The following is a 23,950-nucleotide window of genomic DNA, read 5'->3' on the forward strand; positions in this document are numbered from 1 at the left end:
TTTGACACTCTAATGGGAAGCCAAGAAATAAGAACTCCTGTGCTAAATCCTACTCTATCGCAAAAAACTATTTCCCCCCATTAATCTCCTATTCTGTTACCTTAAAATGGTCCCATAAAATTATTTTTTTATTTTAAATATTAATAGATAGAAACGGGGAGTCTCACTATGTTGCCCAGGCTGGTCTTGAACTACTGGCTCCAAGCCATCCTCCCACTTCAGCCTCCCAAAGTCCTGGGATTACAGGCATGAGCTACCACATCTGGCCAAATAAAATTTTTCTGATTTGCTGTTTTCAGCTATGGCTTGTTCTCCTTCCTCTCCCCCATCAGCCAAGTCAGTTCTCAACTATTAGCAATAATGGGAAAGCGTGAAAATGAGTACATTAAACCCACAGGTGATGAGAAGTACTTTTAGTCAGTGAGTTTAAGTCACCGCTTTTACCAAACGCAATACCACAAATTTACTCAAATGGACTCATCTGGGTTTTACTGCCTCTTAATGTTCTTGACAGGGGTTTGCATTGTGTCACCCAGATGGTCAACACCAGGAGGTCCTAGTTCACTTCAACAAATATTACTGAGCATCTACTGTAATGAAAGCACCATGAAGAGAACAAGGCGCTCATAATCTAGTTGGGAAGGAAAGACTCATAGGGCCTGGATAATCCATGTCTTACATATAATCCCTAGAACTGTCTGCATTTTTGCAAGTTAATGTATATGAAGTGCATAGGCACAGTGCCTGTTGTGTAATAAGTATTAATGTGTCCGTTTTTCTCTCTTTCAGGCATCCAAACAATTGACTCTACCCAGGCTCTGTTCCTTCCGATTGGAGCATCTGTCTCTCTTTTAGTCATGTTCTTCTTCTTTGACTCAGTTCAAGTAGTTTTTACAATATGTACGGCAGGTAAATGAGTTTCTCTGTCTAGTCTTAACATACTTAAAGGAAAAGTTTTCACCTTTATCATTATTCAAAAATTAAGATTTATATACCATGTCATGTAAGTTTTTCCTTATAAATCTTGGCTTCATCTCCTCCCTCTCCACCACACCGCCCTTCCCCAACTCCTCCTTGAACCACTTGACATACATCATCTGTTGAGACCTGCCTACACGATCTGAAAGAAAGGCAGGAGAGTGAAAACGCAGGAGCTCTATGACGCCGAAGCGGTGTTGCTCTGCTTTGGCTGTGGCTCCGTTTCTGGTAGATTACCAAGAGGTTGAGCTTGGCATACAAGTTACTGTCAGCCTCTCCCAACATTCTTGCAGCTAGAAACATTAATAACTGATCAAGGTGATTGGACTGTCAGCTCTTTGCTGTGTTTTCAAGCTAAGCAATGATGGAAATGTAAAAAAAAAAAAAAATTAACAAAATGCTACAAGACTTCTTAGGAAGTCATCCCCTGGTCTGCTGCTTATCTTTTACAAAACTTACTTATGCTTTCCCCTACTTCAAATAAAGTACTTTTTTTTTTTTTTTTTTTGAGACGGAGTTTCGCTCTTGTTACCCAGGCTGGAGTGCAATGGCGCGATCTTGGCTCACCGCAACCTCCGCCTCCTGGGTTCAAGCAATTCTCCGGCCTCAGCCTCCTGAGTAGCTGGGATTACAGGCACACGCCACCATGCCCAGCTAATTTTTTTTTTTTTTTCTGTATTTTATTAGAGACAGGGTTTCACCACGTTGACCAGGATGGTCTCGATCTCTTGACCTCGTGATCCACCCGCCTCAGCCTCCCAAAGTGCTGAGATTACAGGCTTGAGCCACCGCGCCCGGCTTAAAGTACTTTTTTTAATTGAAGAAGTTTTTTGTGCAGTATTAAAGGAAGCTATTTTTCTTCTGTACTCAGTTAACTGTATCCACTTGTCAAGTGTTTGGGGGAATGACTAAGTTTCTGTAAGTCATGTCATTTTTCTTACAATTGGTTAAAAAAAAATTAACTATCTTTTCTTTCTCTAGTTCTTGCAACTATAGCTTTTGCTTTTCTTCTCCTTCCGATGTGCCAGTATTTAACAAGACCCTGCTCACCTCAGAACAAGTAAGGACTTGGGACTTTCCTCTTAAATTATAAACTTACATAGATTTTTCTGTCATATTTGATAGAATTATTAGGAGTCTATATTTCTGGTATTGGCTAGAGCACAGAAATGCCAGAAGACCAGGAAGTGAGACATTTGATCTTTAAAACTAGAAGATGGTACTTCCTTTTGCACCTTCTCATGTCAGAGGAAATACAAACAAAACTTAGGAAGTCTGGGTCGCTGTAATGTGCTTCCTACTTAGAGCATTGAAAGATGAGCAGTTTTCTTTTGAAACACTGCTTTCATTTCTTTACTGTGAGTTGATGAAATACGAGGACAGTGGTTGAACTCAAACGTTCTTCTTTACCTTTGGTCTTTGGTGGCCTGGATATGCTACCGACTTGCCTTTAATCCCAGTGTTCACACTTTAACTCTGAAGCCACTGATACAGGAAGACAAAATGCTGTGCTAATGGAGATGCTGGACACACTTACCATCTTCTAAATAGAGTAATACCATCTTTGCTAAATGAATTGAATCATTGGGATTTCTTATTTTGTTTTCCTCGTAAGAACAGCATTTTCTCCGTACTTAAAGCTTTTCCAGAGGTGTTACTACCACTTGAAACTTCTAAATGCCCATGTTGATAATTGGTCCAAAAGGGACATTATCAGGTGGTGTAGAAGTATAATTCCTCTGAGCTTTCCATTGGTTACTCCAAAAAGGATTGGGTATTTTGGATTTCCAGCTATCTTGGTATTATCTGCTATTCTAATCCAGCCATCGCGAGCTCTGATCATGAAATACCAAAAGAGAGTTAGGTTATTGGATAAAGTGTGCCTACAGTCCAATGAGTGTTGTGTGTTTTCCAGGATTTCCTTTGGTTGCTGTGGGCGTTTCACTGCTGCTGAGTTGCTGTCATTCTCTCTGTCTGTCATGCTCGTCCTCATCTGGGTTCTCACTGGCCATTGGCTTCTCATGGATGGTGAGTGACTAATTTGTGGCAAACTGTAATTTTACTTAATAGAGTTTTATAGATACCTTAGGATATTCACAGAGCATTCACAGAGCATTCACAGAGCTATATAGCCATCACTACAATCAACTTGTAGAGCATTTTCACCACCCACCCCTGTCAAAACTAACACCCATTAGCAGTGATTCCCTTACCCTCCACCCCACCCCAGCCCCAGGTATCCACTAGTCTCTACTTTCTGTCTCTATGGATTTCTCCATTCTGGACATTTTCCATAAATGGAATCATACATTATATGGCCTTTTGTATCTGGCTTGTTTCACTTAGCATGTTTTCAAGGTTTATCCATGTTATAATCTGTTATCAGTACTTCCTTTTTATGGCTGAATACTGTGCCATTGTATGGGCACACTTAATTTTATTTATTTGTTTACCAGTTGTTTCCACTCTTTAGCCTATTATGAATAATGCTGCTTTGAATATTAATGTACAAGCATATGCTTTCTTATATAAATGGAGGCTTGGCACAATGACTCATCCTGTAGTCCCAGCACTTTGGGAGGCTGATACAGGAAGATTGCTTGAGACTAAGAGTTTAAGACCAGCCTGGACAACGTAACGACATCCCATTTCTAGAAAAATAAATATCATCTGGGTGTGCCTGTAGTTCCAACTACTTGGGAGGCTGAGGTGGAAGGATCCCTTGAGTTGTGATCATGCCACTGCACTCCAGCCTGGGCAACAAAGCAAGACCCTGTGTCTTTAAAAAGTAACAATAAGGAAATGGGATTAGATTGTGTATAATGTGCCATATTATGCTATATATGATATATGTAGTATATGTCATATATATATGTAACCTGCATTATGTATGTGATATACGTCATATACTTTAATGATATAAATACATGTCTGTTTCATTACATAAAAGTATATCACATCCTTTTTAATAACTCCAGCGTATTAAGGATGAATCCCTAGACATGAAATTCCTGGAACAGAATTTTTGCATTAAAAAGATTCATACCCATTATTATACTGTTTTTCAGATAGGCTATAGTAGTTGATGCCCCAACCCTGTAGGCTGTGAGAATTTCTCTTTTCATTGATGATAAGGATGAATTATGTGTTAGGCAGTCTGCTAGGTGTTTTACATGGATTCTCTCTCTTAATCCTCTGAACAACTCTTTGAAGTAGGTACTGCTGTTCCCATTTTCAGAAGACTAAACAAAGGTTCAAAGAAGTAGCTCACCCCAGACACAGGCCCCTTATGTGGAATTCAAACCTACTACCAAAACATCTTGGAGGCAATTTCCAAAAATCACCTATAATTTTCTCCTTAAGACCTTTTTTTGGTGGGGTAGAGGAGTAGTCTTGCTCTGTCACCCAGGTTGGAGTGCAATGGCAAGATCTTGGTTCACTGCAACCTCCGCCTCCTGGATTCAAGCGGATTCTCCTGCCTCAGCCTCCCAAGTAGCTGGAATTGGCAGTCATGTGCCATCATGCCCAGCTAATTTTGTATTTTTAGTAGAGACAGGGTTTCACAATGTTGGTCAGGCTGATCTTGAACTCCTGACCTCAGGTGATCCACCCTCCTTGGCCTCCCAAAGTGCTGGGATTTTTGCTTGAGCCACCATACCCAATAGAGACGGGGTCTCATGTTGCCCAGGCTGGTCTCGAACTCCTGACCTCAGGTGATCCACCTGCCTCAGCCTTCCAAAGTGCTGTGCTTACAGGCATGAGCCACCGCCTCTGGCCTCCACTTCCTTTATATATAGTCCTTAAATTTCCACAGTTCACTTTCCTAATCTCAAGAAACTTTTATCTAACTACTCTGCCTCACAAAGTAAAATCCTCTAAAAGGGATTGTAAACTGTCACCTTTTCTTTCTTTTGGTGGTTCCAAAGGGAAGGAGGTTAAAATATAAAGGCAGTCTAATTTTATACTACTCTTAATCCCAAATCATTTTTAAGGGAAGAATTTGAAAATCTAGGGTACAGGTATGGATTGCATCTATTCCTGTTACCTACTCCAAATAACCACAAAGCTACTCCAGACTTTGGAGACAGAGTTCTTTGGAACCAGTGCCAGGTCCAGGATGCTCCTCTGCTCTCCACCAGGCAGTGTTTCCCTGCAGCTCTGGGGCTGGCTCAGGGGCGATGGGGTTGGTGTTCATCGTTGTCTGAACCCAGAGTGATGCTTCCTGTCATTCCTCAAGTTCAGAGTAGCTGAGTTAGTTAAACACTTTATAAGTACTGATCTTACAGAATATATATACTTTGTATGATTGATCTTAAGTTTTCTGCATAGCATCTGGTCCATTGTTTGGGGTTTTTATTTTTAATTTTGTTTAGAGAAAGGTTCTTGCTCTATTGTCCAGGCTGCAATACAGTGACATGATCCTAACTCACTGTGACCTCAAGCTCCTGGGCTCAAGTAGTTGTTTGGATTTTTAAAAATATATGTATAATTTTTAGAAGATATTTGCATCAAATATGTGAATTAAAACCAAGGATGTTCTCTTCATGGTCAGGTTGGATGGAATTTGACAAAAAGGATTGTAAACTGTTTTTTTCTGGATCCAGTATCAAAATCATCTTAAGGAAGAAATTTTAAACTTTAAGGCAAACTAAAAACTTGTCCTTCTGCATCTAGGAATTTTTTTTCCTCGTAAGTGACTTTGACCACCAGTACAATGATTTGAAATATATATGCGCCAAGTTAGTAAAAATGCCATATGAAACCGAGTATTATGTGGAAACAAACTGTCGTGGATTGCAAACTGTAAAACATACAAATATAAGTTATGCTCACAATTTTAAAATATATTTGTTCTTCAAAATGATAAAATTATAGGGATGGAGAACAAACAGCTCAGTGGTTGGCAGGGGTTTTGTGGAGGAATGAGGTGACTATAAAGAAAAAACACAGGTTTTTATGTTATGTAAACATGTATATCTGTTTTCATTATAGTTATTCAACGCTTTTTTTGAGCATCTACCATATACCAAGCTATTAAAACAGTTCCTTGAGTTTGCAGACCAAGTGACCCTCTAGACTATACAGACCTTTCATGACGCAGACAGGAAAGGCAGAGTCAAAATAAGCCATGCCCCATCTGTGTAGTAGTTCACCTTTGCTGATTCTGACAGATTTGGTCCCTTGTTTCAGCATCTCACATTCCCTTGTAAAAACATGTGTTCTGATTGTTTGCTTCAGTACTAGAGAACCCACTATGCATATAAGCAGTCTCAAGTGCAATGGCTAGAATTTTTAAGTGGTTTATCAGACCTGATTTCCCAAATTAAGTATTAGTGCTTTCAGTAGCTTATGATTTGTGTTACCATACTTCGGTGCTTCTGGAAGTTTATGAAAATTAACTTGAGAAAATGAAATTGCATTCAAAGTAATACTACAAGTTGCTTGCCCAGCTTATGGTAAAAGGGCAAGTGCTGATTTTATAAGGACTAGGTATTATTAAGAGTGACAAAGTGACAGCTATGCGCATTGGGCTTCTGAGAGTGTCTCTTACTGATTTCTGCAAACAATGGTTTGTTAATTTAAAATAGAAAAGAAGTGATTCACATATAAACTGAGCATGTAGGAGATTCTGAAAGACTTCAATAAAACTCAATCTTTTAAAAATATATATTATACAATTTTAAAGAATCCTGATTATGATAATTATTGGAACACAAATAATAAATTTTAGTCCAAATCAATCTCATAGCTTCTTTTATTATTATATCCCTTAAATCTTAACTAGTTTGTTGGCTTCCTGATAAGGAAACAGGCAGATATTTCTCCTGCTGTAGAAATTCAAGTTAGTTGGTTACAGTCTAAACCAGATTATTTGAGTGCATATAAGTTGGCTCTTTGGATGACTGAACCACATATTCCTAAGCGAAACTGTTTTGTGATGGTGTCTTTAAATGACAGATTGAGAGGCCACCCCCATAATGACACACATAAATCCACCTAAACAAATGTGGAATGAGAGGATGAAAGCACCAGGTGCTAGTGGTTTAACTAAAGTAATGGAAAGCAGTCATCACCTCGGCAGGATGGTTAGTCTAGATGCTAGCAGGCACAAAGCCTGTATCACGACAAATGATATTTTAACTACCTTGAAGTCTCAGTCCTCCATGTGGTCTAAGTCTCTTGGTAATCTCACTGCTAACCTTTTGGTGGCTCTCCTTTCTTGAATCTCTTTATCCATGTGTCCAGACACACATGATACTATTTACGTGTTTTACTAAGGGTTTGAAGTGCTTACTAAGCCGCTGACCCAAAAAAGATGAGCTGTCTCTCAGAACTATAAGCGGTGTGGTCTTTCTACTCTCAGCTCTCCCCTACCTTAGCATTGCATAGAACAGAAAAAATGCCTGTTTACTGACAGTAAGTTACAAAAGAAAAAAAAAAAAAAAAAGGCCGAGCACGGTGGCTTACGCCTCTAATCCCAGCACTTTGGGAGGCTGAGGCTGGCAGATCACGAGGTCAAGAGATCAAGACCGTCATGGCCAACATGGTGAAACCCTGTCTCTACTAAAATTACAAAAACTAGCTGGGCATGTTGGCATGCACCTGTAGTCCCAGCTACTCGGGAGGCTGAGGCAGGAGAATTGCTTGAACCCAGGAGGCGAAGGTTGCAGTGAGCCGAGATTGCACCACTGCCCTCCAGCGTAGCACCTGGCGACCAAGTGAGACTCGGTCTCAAAAAAAAAAAAAAAAAAAGGTCAGCATGGTGGAAGGTGACATTCTTCTCACAGCCATTGACAACACACTTTAGAGCAAATTGGCAGAATTTTTGTCCTTGTGCTTCTGCAGACAGATCTGGGACAGGTTTATCAGACTCAATAAAGGAGGAATGGGCTGAGCACCTCTCTGTAAGACATACTGAAGGGTCTGTTTTACTATGAGAGTCTCTTCCTCTAGACTGTATAGATAGAAAATTGGCCAAAGGGACAAAACATTTGTTCCCAGTGACCACTATCAGAAGTAGATTTCCACTGGAAAATTCACTTCATAGTTGAAAAGTTTTGCTCAGTGTTCAGTGAGGCTCCCCTAAACCCTAATTAGAATTTTACCACATTTTTTGTCATTATCGCAGTTTTCCAATATTACTTATCCACAGATCTCTTCTTCCTACCAGTTTGCACTGGTTGAACTGCCCTTGTGACCAAGGAGGGAATTTTTCCTCAAAGAGAGCCTTTTAGCTTTTTGTTTGTTTTTCAGACTAGTGTTTGACTTGTTTTCTGTTATCACAGTAGCCTGGCATTCTAGCCGTAGTGTGTAATTCACAGAAAGAGATTGCTCTCTGCCATGGATATTCTCTTTTCAGACTTCTCTGCAGAATCAAAAATCATCTTGTAGGCAGTGATATTGGTGGCTGGGTTTTTTAATTAGTGTTTCTTAATTAAAGTCTGTTCTTTGAAGTTAATTTAAGTGAAAACAGGATGATAAATTATTTTCAGGGCTACACTAAGAAGTATTAACACTAAGAATGGACTTCAGGGTTTTCCCAAACTGAGGTCTAGGGCTATTCTATCTACTCTCAGTTTCATCTGGCAAATTAACCTTTCAAATTTGGGAAGATTTGAAAGAGTTTGACCTATGAGTGATGATATGTTACCTAAAAGCTGATAAATACTGAGTATGCACCCTAGTGATCAAGAATCATGAGACCTGGTTTACAGTCTATCCCCTGCCTAGTTCAGGGGCTAACAGAATCTTGACAGATATCTGATTCAGCCCCCTTGTTTTACAGCAATTGCTACTAACCTATGGTTAGAAAATGTTCCGTGCCAGAAACCTAACAATTGATTCTTTGTTTTTAAAATGCTACACTTGGCCAGGCAGGCACAGTGGCTCATGCCTGTAATCCCAGGATTTTCAGAAGCCAAGGTGGGCAGATCACTTGAGGTCAGGAGTTCAAGACTAGCCTGGCCAACATGGTGAAACCCCATCTCTATTAAAAATACGAAAATTAACCAGGGCTTGGTGGCATAGTCCCAGCTACTCGAGAGGCTGAGACAGGAGAATCACTTGAACCCAGAAGGCGAAGGTTGCAGTGAGCTGAGATCGTACTACTGTGCTCCAGCCTGGGCAACAGAGCAAGACTGTGTCTCAAAAAAATAAATAAATAAAATGCTACACTCTTGGTGCACTTAGTCCACACAAGGCATAGATATCTAGAGAGCCTATATCGTGAATGTGAGCACTGCTTAGAAACCTTACAGGTTAGGTAATCCTCATAGAGAACATTTGAGCTCAGTTTGGTGTTAACATCTTTGTCCCTGGCCCTACTGGTTGTAGAAGTCAGTGTGATACAGAGATATCAGTAATAAATTGAAAATAACTGTAGCTAAATGACTGAGATTAATCATTTACTTCCCCAACACTTTTGGTTAATATACATTAATGTACATTTAACCAAAAAATGTGTTGGTGCAGCTGTAGGACAGAGTCTCAGGAGTATCTGAAGCTGCAAGGGAAAGAGAGCACCTCTCTTCACTTTAGCCTTAAAGGCCCTGAGGAGGAGGTAAGATTTTTTAAGAGTTACTTGAATGACAGAATGAAAGGCAGGCAAACTCAATGACTAACTGAGAGCACATTCTGAGAATATGACATCGCTTGTGACAGTATTCGCTGGGTCAGTGGTATTCATTCCACATACCTCTAAGAGCCTTCTCTGAGACAGTCCAAAGGGATATATTCTGCCTCTTCATACACGGAACTTAGACTACAGTAGGAAGGACCTAGAGGGTCTAATTAGAAAGAGGGGTTGTTCACCTTAACGCAGACAGAGAGAAGGGATAGGGTGAGGAATAGGAACCAATTCAGAAGATGCTGAGGCAGAGCCAGTGTGGTGCTCAGCTCCGTTCTGTGTAGGTTTTGCCTCCTGAGTTTATGTAACTTTATACTTAGATTTGATTCGTCACGGAGAAGGGAACCTGGTGACCTGAAGGCAGGAAATTATGTGAACAGATGTTTGACAGTGGCAGCGAACAGTACATGGGAAGGAGGAGGGCGGGAGGGGAAGGAGACACAGCAGAGTAGGAAGTGGGAGGAGGCGTGAGCAAGGTCTGCAGCAGCCGTGAAGGATGACACCTCAGAACAGCTGCAGATTCCATGTGCGTGATGAAAGGCTGTGATACATTGAAGATGAGCCCAGACTGTCTTACTTGGAAGGTTAGGATAGAATGACACTGTCTGGAGTCATGGAGAACCTTGTCACTGAGCAGTCTGCCTGTTCCATATTTAGTTTAGACCCAGGTGGAGGAGGATCAGCCTGAGATGAATGACAAAGCAAGTGGATGCTTAGACTTTATGACCTTTCAAGGCTTCTGCATGTTTAGAATGAAATGATTCTGTGGTAAATTGAGTAGAAAAGGTCAGGAAGGGCCGGGCACAGTGGCTCACACCTGTAATCCCAGCACTTTGGGAGGCCGAGCCAGGCGGATCACCTAAGATCAGGAGTTTGAGACCAGCCTGACCAATATGGTGAAACCGCATCTCTACTAAAAAATTCAAAAATTAGTTGGGCATAGTGGCAGGCGCCTGTAGTCCCAGCTACTCGGGAGGCAGAGGCAGGAAAATCTCTTGAACCCAGGGGATGGAGGTTGCAGTGAGCCGAGATCACGCCACTGCACTCCCGTCTGGGCAACAGAGTGAGACTCCATCTCAAAAAAAAAAAGATTGAACTGTGATCTGGTAGCAGAGAAGTTAAAAAAAAAAAAAAAAAAAAAAAAAGAAAAGGTCACTAAGGGACAGGTCAGCTGCATGTGTCCCAGAGGTGCATAAACTTAACCCAAGGAGCCTGGCCTTTTGCTTCTGTGTCCAGCCTGTTTCCCCACCCTTCTTCTGGTTATTGGTGAGCTGCAATATTCAGTCTCTGACCCTCGCTCCCCACAGACTCCTGTCTTTCTGTTCATCCTAGGCCTTCTGTTACTTTCTTTGTGCCCTTGATGCCTTGCACTCCATGTATTCACTTCCAAGTCCATGAACAGATCACCCCCAGCCACTCTCTATATACAAACCTGTGTTCCACCTGTCTCTGGCCCTATGGGCTTCCCACCTACTGCTGACCACTGTTGTTTGTTCCTCCAGCTGGGTGAGCTGCTCCCTGTTAATGTCCTGTTTATTGACTCACAACACAACCAAACCTTTGTTTCCTAAAGATGATGATCATGGGAGGTTCCATCCTTTCAAATATGTGCATGAGTTGATCAGAGCAGGGGCTCTGGGTACATCTCTCAGTGCCCTAAACATCATGCTTCAGTCATCCCTTTACAGCCCTGAATGCTCTGAGCTTCTCCAAGCCTAACTGACCCTAACTAATACAGTTCATTGGGTTCATTTCAAATGACGTGCATTTGTGTATATTTTACCGGGTTGGTTTTTACAAATTTATTTTAAAATTAAAGGAGATCCTAGTATAATAAACATCCTAGCCAGGCGCGGTGGCTCAAGCCTGTAATCCCAGCACTTTGGGAGGCCAAGGCGGGTGGATCACGAGGTCAAGAAATCGAGACCATCCTGGTCAACATGGTGAAACCCCGTCTCTACGAAAAATACAAAAAATTAGCTGAGCATGGTGGCGCATGCCTGTAATCCCAGCTACTCAGGAGGCTGAGACAGGAGAATTGCCTGAACCCAGGAGGCGGAGGTTGCGGTGAGCCGAGATCGCGCCATTGCACTCCAGCCTGGGTAACAACAGTGAAACTCCGTCTCAAAAAAAATAAAATAAAATAAAAAAATAAACATCCTATATTATTATAAAGTCAGGAATTAGGTCTTGACCACATCTCTTCAAAATTCACACTACAGTAAACCCTGTAGTTCAGTGAATGATTGATAACAATGATAGTGGAGATGAATATATGTATTTTGCTCTTCCTAGTTTCACTACTGTCTTTCCAACGCTTCTCAGTTGTAGGGATGAGGCGGCTTTTTCTCCTCTTGTGTTTATACAGCACTGTGCACACAGTAGAAACTCATGAAATATTAATATAGTTGTGTCCAGGTCTGCCAAGCTGCTGTATTTATCCACTTTATTACATATGTTGGTAATTTACCACCAGTTCTGTGAAAATGAAATATATCTGCCTATATGGCTTTTTACTTTCCTTAGAATAATTTGAAATTTGAAGTTAATAGAACACAGTTTTGTATTCATTCAGCAAGTATTTATTCAATATCTACTCTATCAAGTGCTAGGGATCCACAGAAATAATCAGACACGGTTTCCATTTCCCAAGAACACGTGGTCAGCTAGCATAGGGAATAAACTCACCAGTGTGTAAACATCCATGCTGTCATAGAATGGACCAGTGAGTTAGAGACATTCAAACGTTCTGTGGCATCACATAGAAGTAGCAACTGGGCCAGGCACAGTGGCTCACGCCTGTAATCCCAACACTTTGGGAGGCCAGGGTGGGTTGGGTCACCTGAGGTCAAGAGTTTGAGACCAGCCTGACCAACATGATGAAACCACATCTCTACTAAAAATGCAAAAATTAGCCAGGTGTGGTGGTGTACTCCTGTAATCCCAGCTACTCAGGAGGCTGAGGCAGGAGAATTGCCTGAACCCGGGAGGTGGAGGTTGCAGTGAGCCGAGATCCCATCATTGTACTCCAGCCTGGGCAGCAAGAGCATTTCCATCTCCCGGGGGTAAATAAAAAAAGCAAGAATAGCAACTAGTGGTTGGATCAGGAAAGACTCTGAGAAAGGGCTCTCTGACCTGGCTCTTTGAGAATGAGGATGGATTTTCCAGATGAAGGAGCTAGGGGCAGGACCTTCTGTGTAGAGCGAGAAAGAACACAGTGTGTCGGGGGATGGGAGGTGGTGCTGAAGGGGCTAGAAAACAGAGCCACAGGAACGCACGTGGAGTGCTTAGGCAGCACAGTGGAGAGCGCCCTCCCTGCCCAGGGAGTTGGACATTCATCCTACCACAAGACCCCATGAAGAATTCCTCATCACCTCTGGCCTCATCAAACCTGTGTTTGCAGAACAGTGGAGGAGAGCTGAAGGAAGAGGCCTGCACCTGCCAGGCCCTGGTCTAGACTGCAGGGATGAGCAGTGAGCCATGCTGTCAGGGAGCCTTCACCGGAGTTGAGGGGCGTGAGAATGTTTAACATTTAAAAAAGAAATTTTATATGTCAGATGTTGAGAGATGAAAAATAAGGCAGGAGGCCGGGCGCGGTGGCTCAAGCCTGTAATCCCAGCACTTTGGGAGGCCGAGGCGGGTGGATCACGAGGTCGAGAGATCGAGACCATCCTGGTCAACATGGTGAAACCCCGTCTCTACTAAAAATACAAAAAAATTAGCTGGGCATGGCAGCGCGTGCCTGTAATCCCAGCTACTCAGGAGGCTGAGGCAGGAGAATTGCCTGAACCCAGGAGGCGGAGGTTGCGGTGAGCCGAGATCGTGCCATTGCACTCCAGCCTGGGTAACAAGAGCGAAACTCTGTCTCAAAAAAAAAAAAAAAGAAAAAGAAAAATAAGGCAGGAGCAGGAAGTATAATCTTTAATTTCAGGAAAGTCCACCTGTCATCGAGAAGCTAGTACTCGAGTGAAGACCTGTAAAAGACGAGAGGGGGAGCAAGCTGGGTTCTGGGAGAAGATTGTTCCAGGCAGAGGGCACAGCAAGTGCAGAGCACTGAAGCAGTGGCATAGGGGCAGAGTGAGGAGGCTGCTGTGCCTGCCACAGGAAGTAGCAGGAAGTCAGTCACAGCAGGACCTTGTCAGCCAGTGTGAAGGCTGTGGCTTTTACTCTGTGGGAAGTTAAGAGTTTTGCACCAGGGGACCCTTAAAACCTGCCTTAGGGTTTAAGCAGCTGATCCTGTCTGCCGTATGAAGAGGAGACTTGTAGGGGTTAAGTTGGAGGCAGAGAGGCCAGGCTGGGGTCACTGCAGCAGTGCATGGTGGCTGGTGCCAGCAGGTGTAAAAGAGAGAGAAAGGGGTCAAAAATGACACCAGAGATTTCCATCTGCACAGTTGGAAACACAGAGTAAATGCTTGGAGACAGAAGACTACCCAGGAATGAGTTAAGAGCTGAGTTTGGACACATTAGATTCAAGAGGCCGATTAGCCAAATAAATATGTCCCTTAGGCCATAGGATGTATTAGTCTGGAACTCAAAGGAGAGATTCAGGCTGGAAATAAAAATGTGCAAGTTGATGACAGTCTCGAGAGCCTTGAGATTGAACTAGATCACCGAGAGGGAGGAAAAGATCTGAAGACAGGCCCACAGAATTCCGGAATTGGGGAAGAGCTACGAGAAGCCTTTAGGAGTGGCCAGTGATGGGGGAGGAACAGGAGGGCGCACTGTCCTGAAAACAAAGGGAGAAGAAGGGAGCCATCAGCCGCGCAGGTGGCTGCCTAGAGGTCTGGTAAGAGAAGGACAGAGGTTGATTACTGTGTCTAGCACAGGGGATCGTTGGCAAGCCCACAAGTGTCAGTGGAGAAGCACGGATGAAAGCCCTGCTGGAAGTGATTGAGCCTTCAGACAGTAATATTTAATTTATGGAAACTAGATGGGATAGAGGAAAAGCCAACCACCACAATAGGAAGGCACCAGAAAAGTCCAGAAGGTTCTGTGTTTTATAGGACACATGACTCCAGTTTGAGCAAGTCATTTAAAAGAAGGACTGTAGGCTGGGCATGGTGGCTCATGCCTATAATCCCAGCACTTTGGGAGCCCAGAGTGAGAGGATTGCTTGAGACCAGCCTGGACCACATAGCAAGAACCATCTCTACAAAAAATATGAAAATTAGCCAGGTGTGCTGACACATGCCGGTGGTTTCATGTACTCGGGAAGCTGAGGATTGCTTGAGCCTGGGAGGCAGAGGCTGCAGTGAGCCAAGACTGTACAGCTTACACTCCAGCCTGGGCGACAGAGCAAGACTCTGTCTCAAAAAAAAAGGGGGAAGCCAGGCGCAGTGGCTCAAGCCTGTAATCCCAGCACTTTGGGAGGCCGAGGTGGGTGGATCACGAGGTCAAGAGATCGAGACCATCCTGGTCAACGTGGTGAAACCCCATCTCTACTAAAAATACAAAAAAAAATTAGCTGGACATGGTGGCACGTGCCTGTAATCCCAGCTACTCAGGAGGCTGAGGCAGGAGAATTGCCTGAGCCCAGGAGGCGGAGGTTGCAGCGAGCCGAGATCGCGCCATTGCACTCCAGCCTGGGTAACGAGAGCAAAACTCTGTCTCAAAAAAAAAAAAAAAAAAAAAAAAAGCAGGGGGTGGGGACTATGCCAGATTAGAAACTAGCTTGGACAAACCATCTGTAAAAGACATTTTGGGATCTATAGAGAAATTTTATTAAATGAGGTGAAAATTCACCCAAATGGAAACTGGGGGTTGTTGACTTTATGGGAAAAAAGTATGTAAAAAATTCTAGGCTGGGCTCAGTGGCTCACGCTTATAATCCCAACACTTTGGGAGGCTAGGGCAGGTGGATCACCTGAGGTCAAGAGTTCAAGACGAGCCTGGCCAACATGGTGAAACCTGATCTCTACTAAAAATACAAAAATTAGCCTGGTGTGGTGTCAGGCGCCTATAATCCCAGCTACTCAGGAGGCTGAGGCAGGATAATGGCTTGAACTCAGCAGGCGGAGGTTGCAGTGAGCCGAGATTATGCTGATGCACTCCAGCTTGGGCGACAGTGAGACTTCATCTCAAAAAAAAAAATTATACGAAGACGTTTAACAATGGTAATCTCTGAAAAGTGGGAATGTAATTTTTTTCATTTTGCTTTACTGTATTCGCCAGTTTTCTATAATGCAGTTAATTGCTGGGATGATGCTTCCAAGTGAATGAAGGAGATGCTATCTAGGGTGTGCGTTCATTTTAAAGCAAGGACATTTCCACAACAGTGGAGGGAAGGCAGGAAACGAGAGTGAGAAGGTCTAGGACTGGTTTAAAGTAGAACATTTCTTGGGTCTCCAACAGCTGAGCAGTATGTTTAACAGGAGGAAAGCAATCACCCCAAATTCCACAAGTCCAAATGGACTGAAGAAGTGGGTGGGTGCTTTGCACCAATTGCATGTGAATTTCTAAAGCTGCAGCTTAGGGCTGCCTGATTTTTGAGGGATCAGCCTATGCCCCTGAGGGCATAGCTTGTAGAAAGAGGATGAGCCTGCAGTCCACACTGACTGCTGTCTGCTATATCCCGTCTCCTCCCCAGCATTGGCCATGGGTCTCTGTGTCGCCATGATCGCCTTTGTCCGCCTGCCGAGCCTCAAGGTCTCCTGCCTGCTTCTCTCAGGGCTTCTAATCTATGATGTCTTTTGGGTAAGTGTTTGTCCTTAGAGCCCCTCCCCTCCTTTGTGTTGAATTGAAGCACTCACTCCTGAAAACTATTAAGTAGAAGTATCCAGCCAGGCACAATGGCTCACGCTTGTAATCCCAACACTTTGGGAGGCCGAGGTGGGTGGATCACCAGAAGTTGGGAGTTCGAGACCAGCCTGACCAACATGGAGAAACCCCCTTCTCTACTAAAAATACAAAATTAGCTGTGTGTGGTGGCACATGCCTGTAATCCCAGCTACTCGAAAGGCTGAGGCAGGAGAATCACTTGAACCTGCCGTTGCACTCCAGCCTGGGCAACAAGAGTGAAACTCCATCTAAAAAAAAAAGAGGTATCCACAGTCAGTCTTGCCCAGCTGCTGATCACTCTCTCCCAAGTCCTGAACTGTAGTTGTTCATGGGTGCACAGTCCAATCCTTGTTTGTTGAGAGGTTGTTCAGTAGGTGGTGTGTGTGTGACTCCTAGGATAGAGAAGGTAACCAGCTGACAAGGCTCGCTGCAGTGAGGACCACCCTGTCAAGGGAGTAATCTCTGGGTGTGGAGAGTGCAGACATTAGCAAGCACACAGGAAGAGCAAAGATTTTCTTTCTCCTCAAATCATACAGAGAAAACACTGCAGTCATGGCATTCCAAGACTCTGCTCTTAAGAGCAAGGAGGGCTCATGCTGAAAGCAGGTTGCTTCCAGCTCCCTCTGTTAAAATACCTGCCTCTCTCCAACTCGGCAGGTATTTTTCTCAGCCTACATCTTCAATAGCAACGTCATGGTGAAGGTGGCCACTCAGCCGGCTGACAATCCCCTTGACGTTCTATCCCGGAAGCTCCACCTGGGGCCCAATGTTGGGCGTGATGTTCCTCGCCTGTCTCTGCCTGGAAAACTGGTCTTCCCAAGGTAGGACCTCAGGCTATGAAGGACCACACTGCTTTCCTGTGCCTATCTGTTCCCCGCCTTGGTCAGTCTCTTTTGTCGTCAGCATTCTCATCCCACCCTGGGGTCCTTATCTCCATGCAGCAGAAGAGGAAATGAGGATGAGATTCTTGGCTTAAAGGATGATCACTAAGTGATCCAGGCGCTGCCTTTTATTACTGATTAATTTCCACAAACAGCCGTGCCCTACTGCTGTTTCCACTGTTTAAAGTTGGCTGGAGGGAGGAGAATCTTGATCCTTTTTACTTGTAAGATATTTGTAAAATAGGTTCTAATGGTAGAATTATACAGCTCCTGGTAATAAGATCTTGGCAAAATGAATGTGCTGCTTTAATCTTCCATCTGTAATAGTAGCCAGGTGCTTATTTGAAGTCTCGGCAGTCAATGTGTCACAAATCATTGCTTGACATTTCTAGAGGAAGCAGCACTTAAGCAAGGCACTTCCGAGGTGCTCTCCTGAAACACCGGGGCCAGGTGGAGACCTCTAGTGCCAGTACTGTCACAGCTTTTTCTCTCTCAACTCTTCAAAACTATGTTCAATCAGAAGAGATTTCTGTCTGCCATACAGATAAGTTCTTTGACTCCTTTAAAAAGACTTTGCACAAAAGGAACAGAAAGTGTGGCAGAGTGTGACATCGCTAACCTGTGAAACTGCATTCCAGCTCCACCGGCAGCCACTTCTCCATGTTGGGCATCGGAGACATTGTGATGCCTGGTCTCCTGCTCTGTTTTGTCCTTCGCTATGACAACTACAAAAAACAAGCCAGTGGGGACTCCTGTGGTGCCCCTGGGCCTGCCAACATCTCCGGGCGCATGCAGAAGGTCTCCTACTTCCACTGCACCCTCATCGGATACTTCGTAGGTAAGGGAACCAGAGAGACTGCAGATGGTCCTCTCTCTGGCTGTCCTCCCACCCTTGGAATTCAATCAGGTCTTCCAGCTACAGATACCGGATGGAAGGAGAGCAGGAACCCTGGGTGCTGTAATAGACAACCTGGCCCATGAGATAAGTGTTCTGTGTACTGGATAGGCCAATTGCCTCTCCAACAGTGTGTCTGAAGAACCTTGTAGAAAAAGCATGGGCAGTCCTCACAGCGAAGGACACACAACACACAGTATAGTGGATGAGTCTGTGCTTAAATCTTCCCCTTGAGTGTCATAACTGTTGTATTTATTTCCTACTTGATTCAACAGGTATTACATTCATTAGTTCTGCGTTTCTGGCACTGTGACCTAGACTAAGCTTTCTAGCCAGCTCACGTATAGGCAGACAGGAGGAGACAGTTGTAATTGGTCTGGGAAACGCAGTCACCTGCCTGCACGTGCAGTCGCTCCCGCAGAGTGAGTGGAAGGGAGCACCTCTTGCACTTGGTGCGGCCTCCTCAACCCCAGCACGGTCCTCGTCCCACAGCAGTTCATACACATAGGTTCATTTCAGTCCACAAACTCAGAGGGGCAAGGCCAGTAGTAGTATCCCTGTTAGACAGCTGAGCAGGCTGAGGCTCGCAGAGGTGGAAGGCCTGAACTACGCTTATGTTGGCCGTTGTGGGACTGGAACCCAGGTTTTCTGCCTCCCAAGGTGCAGCGTCACAGGAGACAGAGGCATACAGAGCCCTCCAGAGGGGCCGGAGGTGGGCTTTGAACCCAGGAACCTGAGCAAGGAGTGAGACTTGGGTCAATCATGGGTCCCTGGAGTTGGAGGTGTTCCTTAAAGCTGTGCTGATCCACATTTCTTCAACTGCCCAAGCTGGGCACTTCAAACCCAGCCAGAGAATGGACTACAGCACATTGGGACTGTACAGTCGCAGGACTTTGCCAAACAGCAGCCAGGTGACACGGGTTCTCTCTCCTTTCTCACGGACGCCCCTCTCTCCTCACAGGCCTGCTCACTGCTACTGTGGCATCTCGCATTCACCGAGCCGCCCAGCCCGCCCTTCTCTATTTGGTGCCATTTACCTTATTGCCACTCCTCACGATGGCCTACTTAAAGGTAAGAGTAGCGGTTCTAAGCCTGTGAAAGCAGTGCCTTGGATTGGCCTCGCGCCTGGGTTTGTGCTCTCCTGGCTGAGGTGGCTCTGCCTAAGCCCGAGTGAGCTTTTGATCTTGGCTGGTGTGTGCGCTACCTGGAAGCTAGCAGACACTTCCAGATTCACGCAGCCACTGACAGAAAACGCTAATGAGCTAAACCACTACACCACCTGGTCAAGGGTTAATTAACTGAAAGCCCCAAACCCAGCTGTGGGAACTTCCTGCTGCTGTTAAGAGCAGTGCCGTCCCGCCACCTAACAGCTTAACACTATGTTAAAGTTGGGGAATGGTGATAATAAAACCAGAGTCAGGGAGCCCATTATTCCCAGATGTCTATTCTCAGCCCCGTTTTACAGATGAGGAAGCAGATACTTGCCCAGATCATCTGACTCGCTGCCTCTAGAGAGTTGCTAAAACCCCTTCCTTGCTCAAGGAGCTTGAAAGCATCCCTACTAGGGAGTCCTAAAAATGGTGGTTTACTCTTCAGTGGGTAAGATTTAAATACTCTTTGATTTCCCACAGAAGCAATCTGATCTCAGATCAGGCATCAGAAAGGGGGCAGGGCGCACATAGTGGCTCACACCTGTAACCCCCAGCACTTTGCGAGGCTGAGGGTCTCGAGTTTGAGACCAGCCTGGCCAACTTAGTGAAACCCCGTCTCTACTAAAAATACAGAAATGAGCTGGGCATTTTGGTGAGTGCCTGTCATCCCATCAGGAAGCTGAGGCAGGAGAATCACTTGAACTCAGGAGTCCAAAGATGCAGTTAGCTGAGATCTTACCACTGTACTGTACTCCAGCCTAGGTGACAGAGCGAGACCCTATCTCAAAAAAAGAACCAGAAAAGGGCCAAGCTCAGTGGCTCACGCCTGTAATCCTAGCACTTTGGGAGGTCAAGGCAGGAGAATTGCTTGAGCCCAGGAGTTTGAGACCAGCCTGGCCAACATAGGAAGAGCTTGTATCTGGGAGAGAAAAAAAAAAAAAAAAAAAGAATCCTAGCTGTGTGTGCCTCGTGTTTAAATCTGTAACTGAGAAAGTCCCTTGTTTCCCAGGGCGATCTCCGGCGGATGTGGTCTGAGCCATTCCACTCCAAGTCCAGCAGCTCCCGATTCCTGGAAGTATGATGGATCTTGTAGAAAGTGACCAGATGGCCATCATAGTCCTTTTCTCTCAACTCGTGGTTTTGTTTCCTCTAAGAGCTGGCCTGGTACTCAGAAATGTACCTGTTTAAGGAACTGCCGTGTGACTGGATTTGGCATTTAAAGGGAGCTTGTTTGCAGGAGAGAGGTGCTGGAGCAGTGCTTGACTCCTCCTCTTCCTGCGGATGCAGAGGTGGGGCCCCTTCCAGAGGGACAGGCCTCTCCCCAGCGCTCCTTCCTCCCTCGTTTTTATGGAGCTGCAACAGACTGTTACCTTGTGGGGGGATGGAGATTTGACTGTTTAAAAACTAAAACAGCGAGGAGTCTTTTTAGAACTTTTGAACACTAAAAGGATGAAAAAAATTAGCAAACCCAAGTTTCTTCAGTGAACCCACGAGAACTTTGGGACCAGTTTCCTGTGGGGGACTCAGTTTCAGAGAACCGAGACAGAAGCTCTTCTGTCGTTATATTCTTCTTTCCTTTTTTTGGATTTATTAAATATTTTCTGTGGTGTGAAGTGACTTATTAAATCCACAGACATTGAGTGACTTCTTACAACATCCACATAAGAATTTGTTGTAATGAGTTCATGTCCACTCAGATGTTGTGTTGGCAGTGAACAGGGGCACGGTTTTTATACATACGTACATATATATATATACCAACACACACATAGATATATATGAATAAACGAGAACTAAATCCTGCTGCGATCACGCTGTGTAGCTGACAGGGGCTTGCTGTGGTTTTGAGCATGTCGAGCAGTTTACTGTGGCTTCCTTGTGTATGGATCAGCTGCTGTCCTTCCCCTCACGACTGACCCCGCAGTTACAAACCAGTATAGCATTTGTGCCGATAGACTCATGGACTTTAGGAGCCCTTACTTGGTTTTGATCAGTGTAGCAAATTAGGGATGAAGAGTTCAAACCTTTTGGTCCTTTTTTTCCGTTCCTAGGCTTCTCCCTCGCAGGGCGTTTCGTAGTTTCTTCTCGAGCCAATGCATGTATTATAGCAGCAGGTGTCTTTGTGCTTTCTCATCATAATGTACTACTTGTAAATACATTTTTCTATTTTCTATTTTTTTGTATTTTTTTTTTTTTTTGACATTTTGTTTCATTGGTGTGCTGTATATTTTCCATGCCCTCACTCCTTTAAGAAAAAAAAAGGAAAAAAGCAACACAATCCTGTCCTTGCTGTTGTGATTATAGTCTTGGTTTACCTGTGGTAACAACCGGGTGTGGGGACAAATGTCAACTTCCCCTGTGAGATGGGCCCTAAATTCCAGGAACTGGGGAAAGAACGAGCTGCTCTGTCCCGAGGACTGGACGTGTGCTGTGCTCTGCTGTGAGCCCGGAGTTCTGGTAGGAACTAGTGTCATGGCTGCTGGCCTTTACCTGAGCAGCCCTGCCTGGTAAGAAGCTGCCCATTGTTCAGAGGCAGAGAGCCTGCAGTTGGCACGAGGATGCCCGACAACAAAGGCGGGAGAAGGGCCCCAAGTCCTGGTCTCTCCCCAAGGGTCCCCGCCTCAGTGGCTGCCTCTGTCTTGACCTGTGTAATGAACTGGTGTGCTGTGTTGTTGAAGTCACTGTGGATCGAGCTCACAGGGGGCGCCCAATGTGGCATTAACAGTCTGAAGGAAACAGGGTGTTGGATTCCTCTGTTGTCTTCAAATGCTGCTGAGGCATTTCTGGGGTTTTGTTTTTAATAAATGACTCCTTTGTAGCCTTTGTCACATTATCTTCACTTTGGTTGGTGGTACAAAACAGCTCCCAGCCATCTCCTTCCTGTTCTGGAAGACTGGGAAGACCCTATCTGGCCCCAGACCTGGTCACCTGCAGCTCTGGCCCAGTCATAGATACTCAGAGAACTGAAGCTTCTGCTGTCCACAGAACTCAACGGCCTCTGCATTTGGTGAAGACTAAAAATCCACTCGTGGACTCACTCTCCTTCCTTCTCAGCCCTCAAGGATACAAATGGCTAAACAGACCCGGGGGTAGGGAGGGACTCCAGAATGGCTCGGATTAAGGGCAAGTGCCAGTGATGGGTAGAAATAAATGTTATTCCTAACGCCTGTAATCCCAGCACTTTGGAAGGCCTAGGCGGGCCAGTCACCTGAGGTCAGGAGTTCAAAACCAGCCTGGCCAACATGATTAAAACCTGTCTCTACCAGTTACAAAAATTAGCTGGGTGTGGTGGTGGGCGCCTGTAATCCCAGCTACAGGAGGCTGAGGCAGAATTGCTTGAACTCGGAAGGCGGAAGTGGCAGTGAGCCGAGATTGCACCATTGCACTCCAGCCTGGGCAACGGGGCGAGACTTCGTCTTAAAAAAAAAATGTTATCCTGGCAATTGGTCATTTTTTTTCTAACTGTCTTTGTTTTCATAAGAAAATTAAATTCCAAACAGTAGGAACATCATCATTTTGTCACAGTCACTCTGTGCAGGCTTTGGGGGGAACTACCCAGACTCTGAATGCACCTTGGATTCCAGCTGCTAGTCTTCAAAGCCCTTCAAACGCAGAGAAACAGCAAATACTCTGCTTTTCTTGAATTCACCATGGTAGACACGCTAGAGTCCCTCCCAGTTCCGGAAGGCGTGCCCTTTTGATGGAGGGTTGAGTGGGTGGGCCGCATACATCAGACTTCTTCCAGTCCCACTTGGCTCCCCGCTGCCTCCTATGTTTATGTCCGCTTATTTCTGTTTTCTCAAATACCATGGTTTAGGGGTTTTCTAGGAAATCTCTCGCATTAGGCATGGCATGTTCATGAAGTTCAGCACAGACTCCTTCCTCACTGATTGAGGTCCTTCTTCCCCACAGAGACTGTTAAGAGAACTCTCACTTATTCATAGTAATAACTCTTATTTTTCTAGTTTGAGCTAATGAAGATGTGACAGCCAAGTTGATCCAAAGCCTACTGTGTTCCATTACTGTCATTACCACACGTACCCTTTCCGAATGTCACCGTGACAGCTCCCGGCATAGGAGCGGTTCAAACCAAGGCAGCCTGGGGCTAAGCTACTGTCTGAATTACTTTTGTAGCAGGTAAGTTAGGTCACCCACAAGAAAAACAAAAGCGCTAGTTCTCTATAAGGGGGGAGGAGAAGGGAGTTCCGTTTTGCCAATAAAGTGTTAAAAATAGAATCTGCTGTGTCTGCTGAGCAGCTCTCACATGACTGCTCTCCAGATCCCATGTTGCGTGTACATTTCTGTTTTGTAAAGCCTGGCATTTACGTCAGAGCCTGGGAATGCAGCAGTCGTGTCTATACATGGAATATGTGCCTCAGGGACATCATTTGTGCAACCCCCTTCTCCACAGAGGCCCGGCAGCCGTCCAGGCTCGGCAGGGCACAGTCTCAGTCTCCTGGTCTTCCAGCCCAGCGTGGCTGGGACAGCCTCCCCCACTTCGCCCAATCACATTTCTTCGGCAGTTTCCAACAGTGAAATCATTTCAAGAACAGTGGCTGCTAACTCGTGTCAGCTGAAGCACTGCAGATCAAGTCATCCAATTCGAGCTGCTGCTGCTTTCTGGAAGGGATAGACCAGGTAG

General features: G+C 44.9%; 1 protein-coding gene across 1 annotated transcript in view; it reads left to right on the top strand.

Moving 5' to 3' along the window:
• The window catches only part of SPPL3 (signal peptide peptidase like 3), a 152,121-nt gene extending 129,995 nt beyond the window's left edge, over positions 1-22,126 (top strand). The window contains exons 4-11 of the mRNA XM_003932175.4: positions 790-909; positions 1,960-2,038; positions 2,894-3,006; positions 16,191-16,297; positions 17,039-17,202; positions 17,901-18,100; positions 19,119-19,228; positions 20,318-22,126. Coding sequence (XP_003932224.1) covers positions 790-909; positions 1,960-2,038; positions 2,894-3,006; positions 16,191-16,297; positions 17,039-17,202; positions 17,901-18,100; positions 19,119-19,228; positions 20,318-20,389 — 965 coding nt within the window. The 3' untranslated portion in view covers positions 20,390-22,126. The remainder of the gene's footprint in view (positions 1-789; positions 910-1,959; positions 2,039-2,893; positions 3,007-16,190; positions 16,298-17,038; positions 17,203-17,900; positions 18,101-19,118; positions 19,229-20,317) is intronic.
• Positions 22,127-23,950: the final 1,824 nt, after the last annotated feature.

This window comes from Saimiri boliviensis, chromosome 7, assembly GCF_048565385.1.
Source record: "Saimiri boliviensis isolate mSaiBol1 chromosome 7, mSaiBol1.pri, whole genome shotgun sequence".
In the NCBI taxonomy this organism is placed as follows: Eukaryota; Metazoa; Chordata; class Mammalia; order Primates; family Cebidae; genus Saimiri; species Saimiri boliviensis.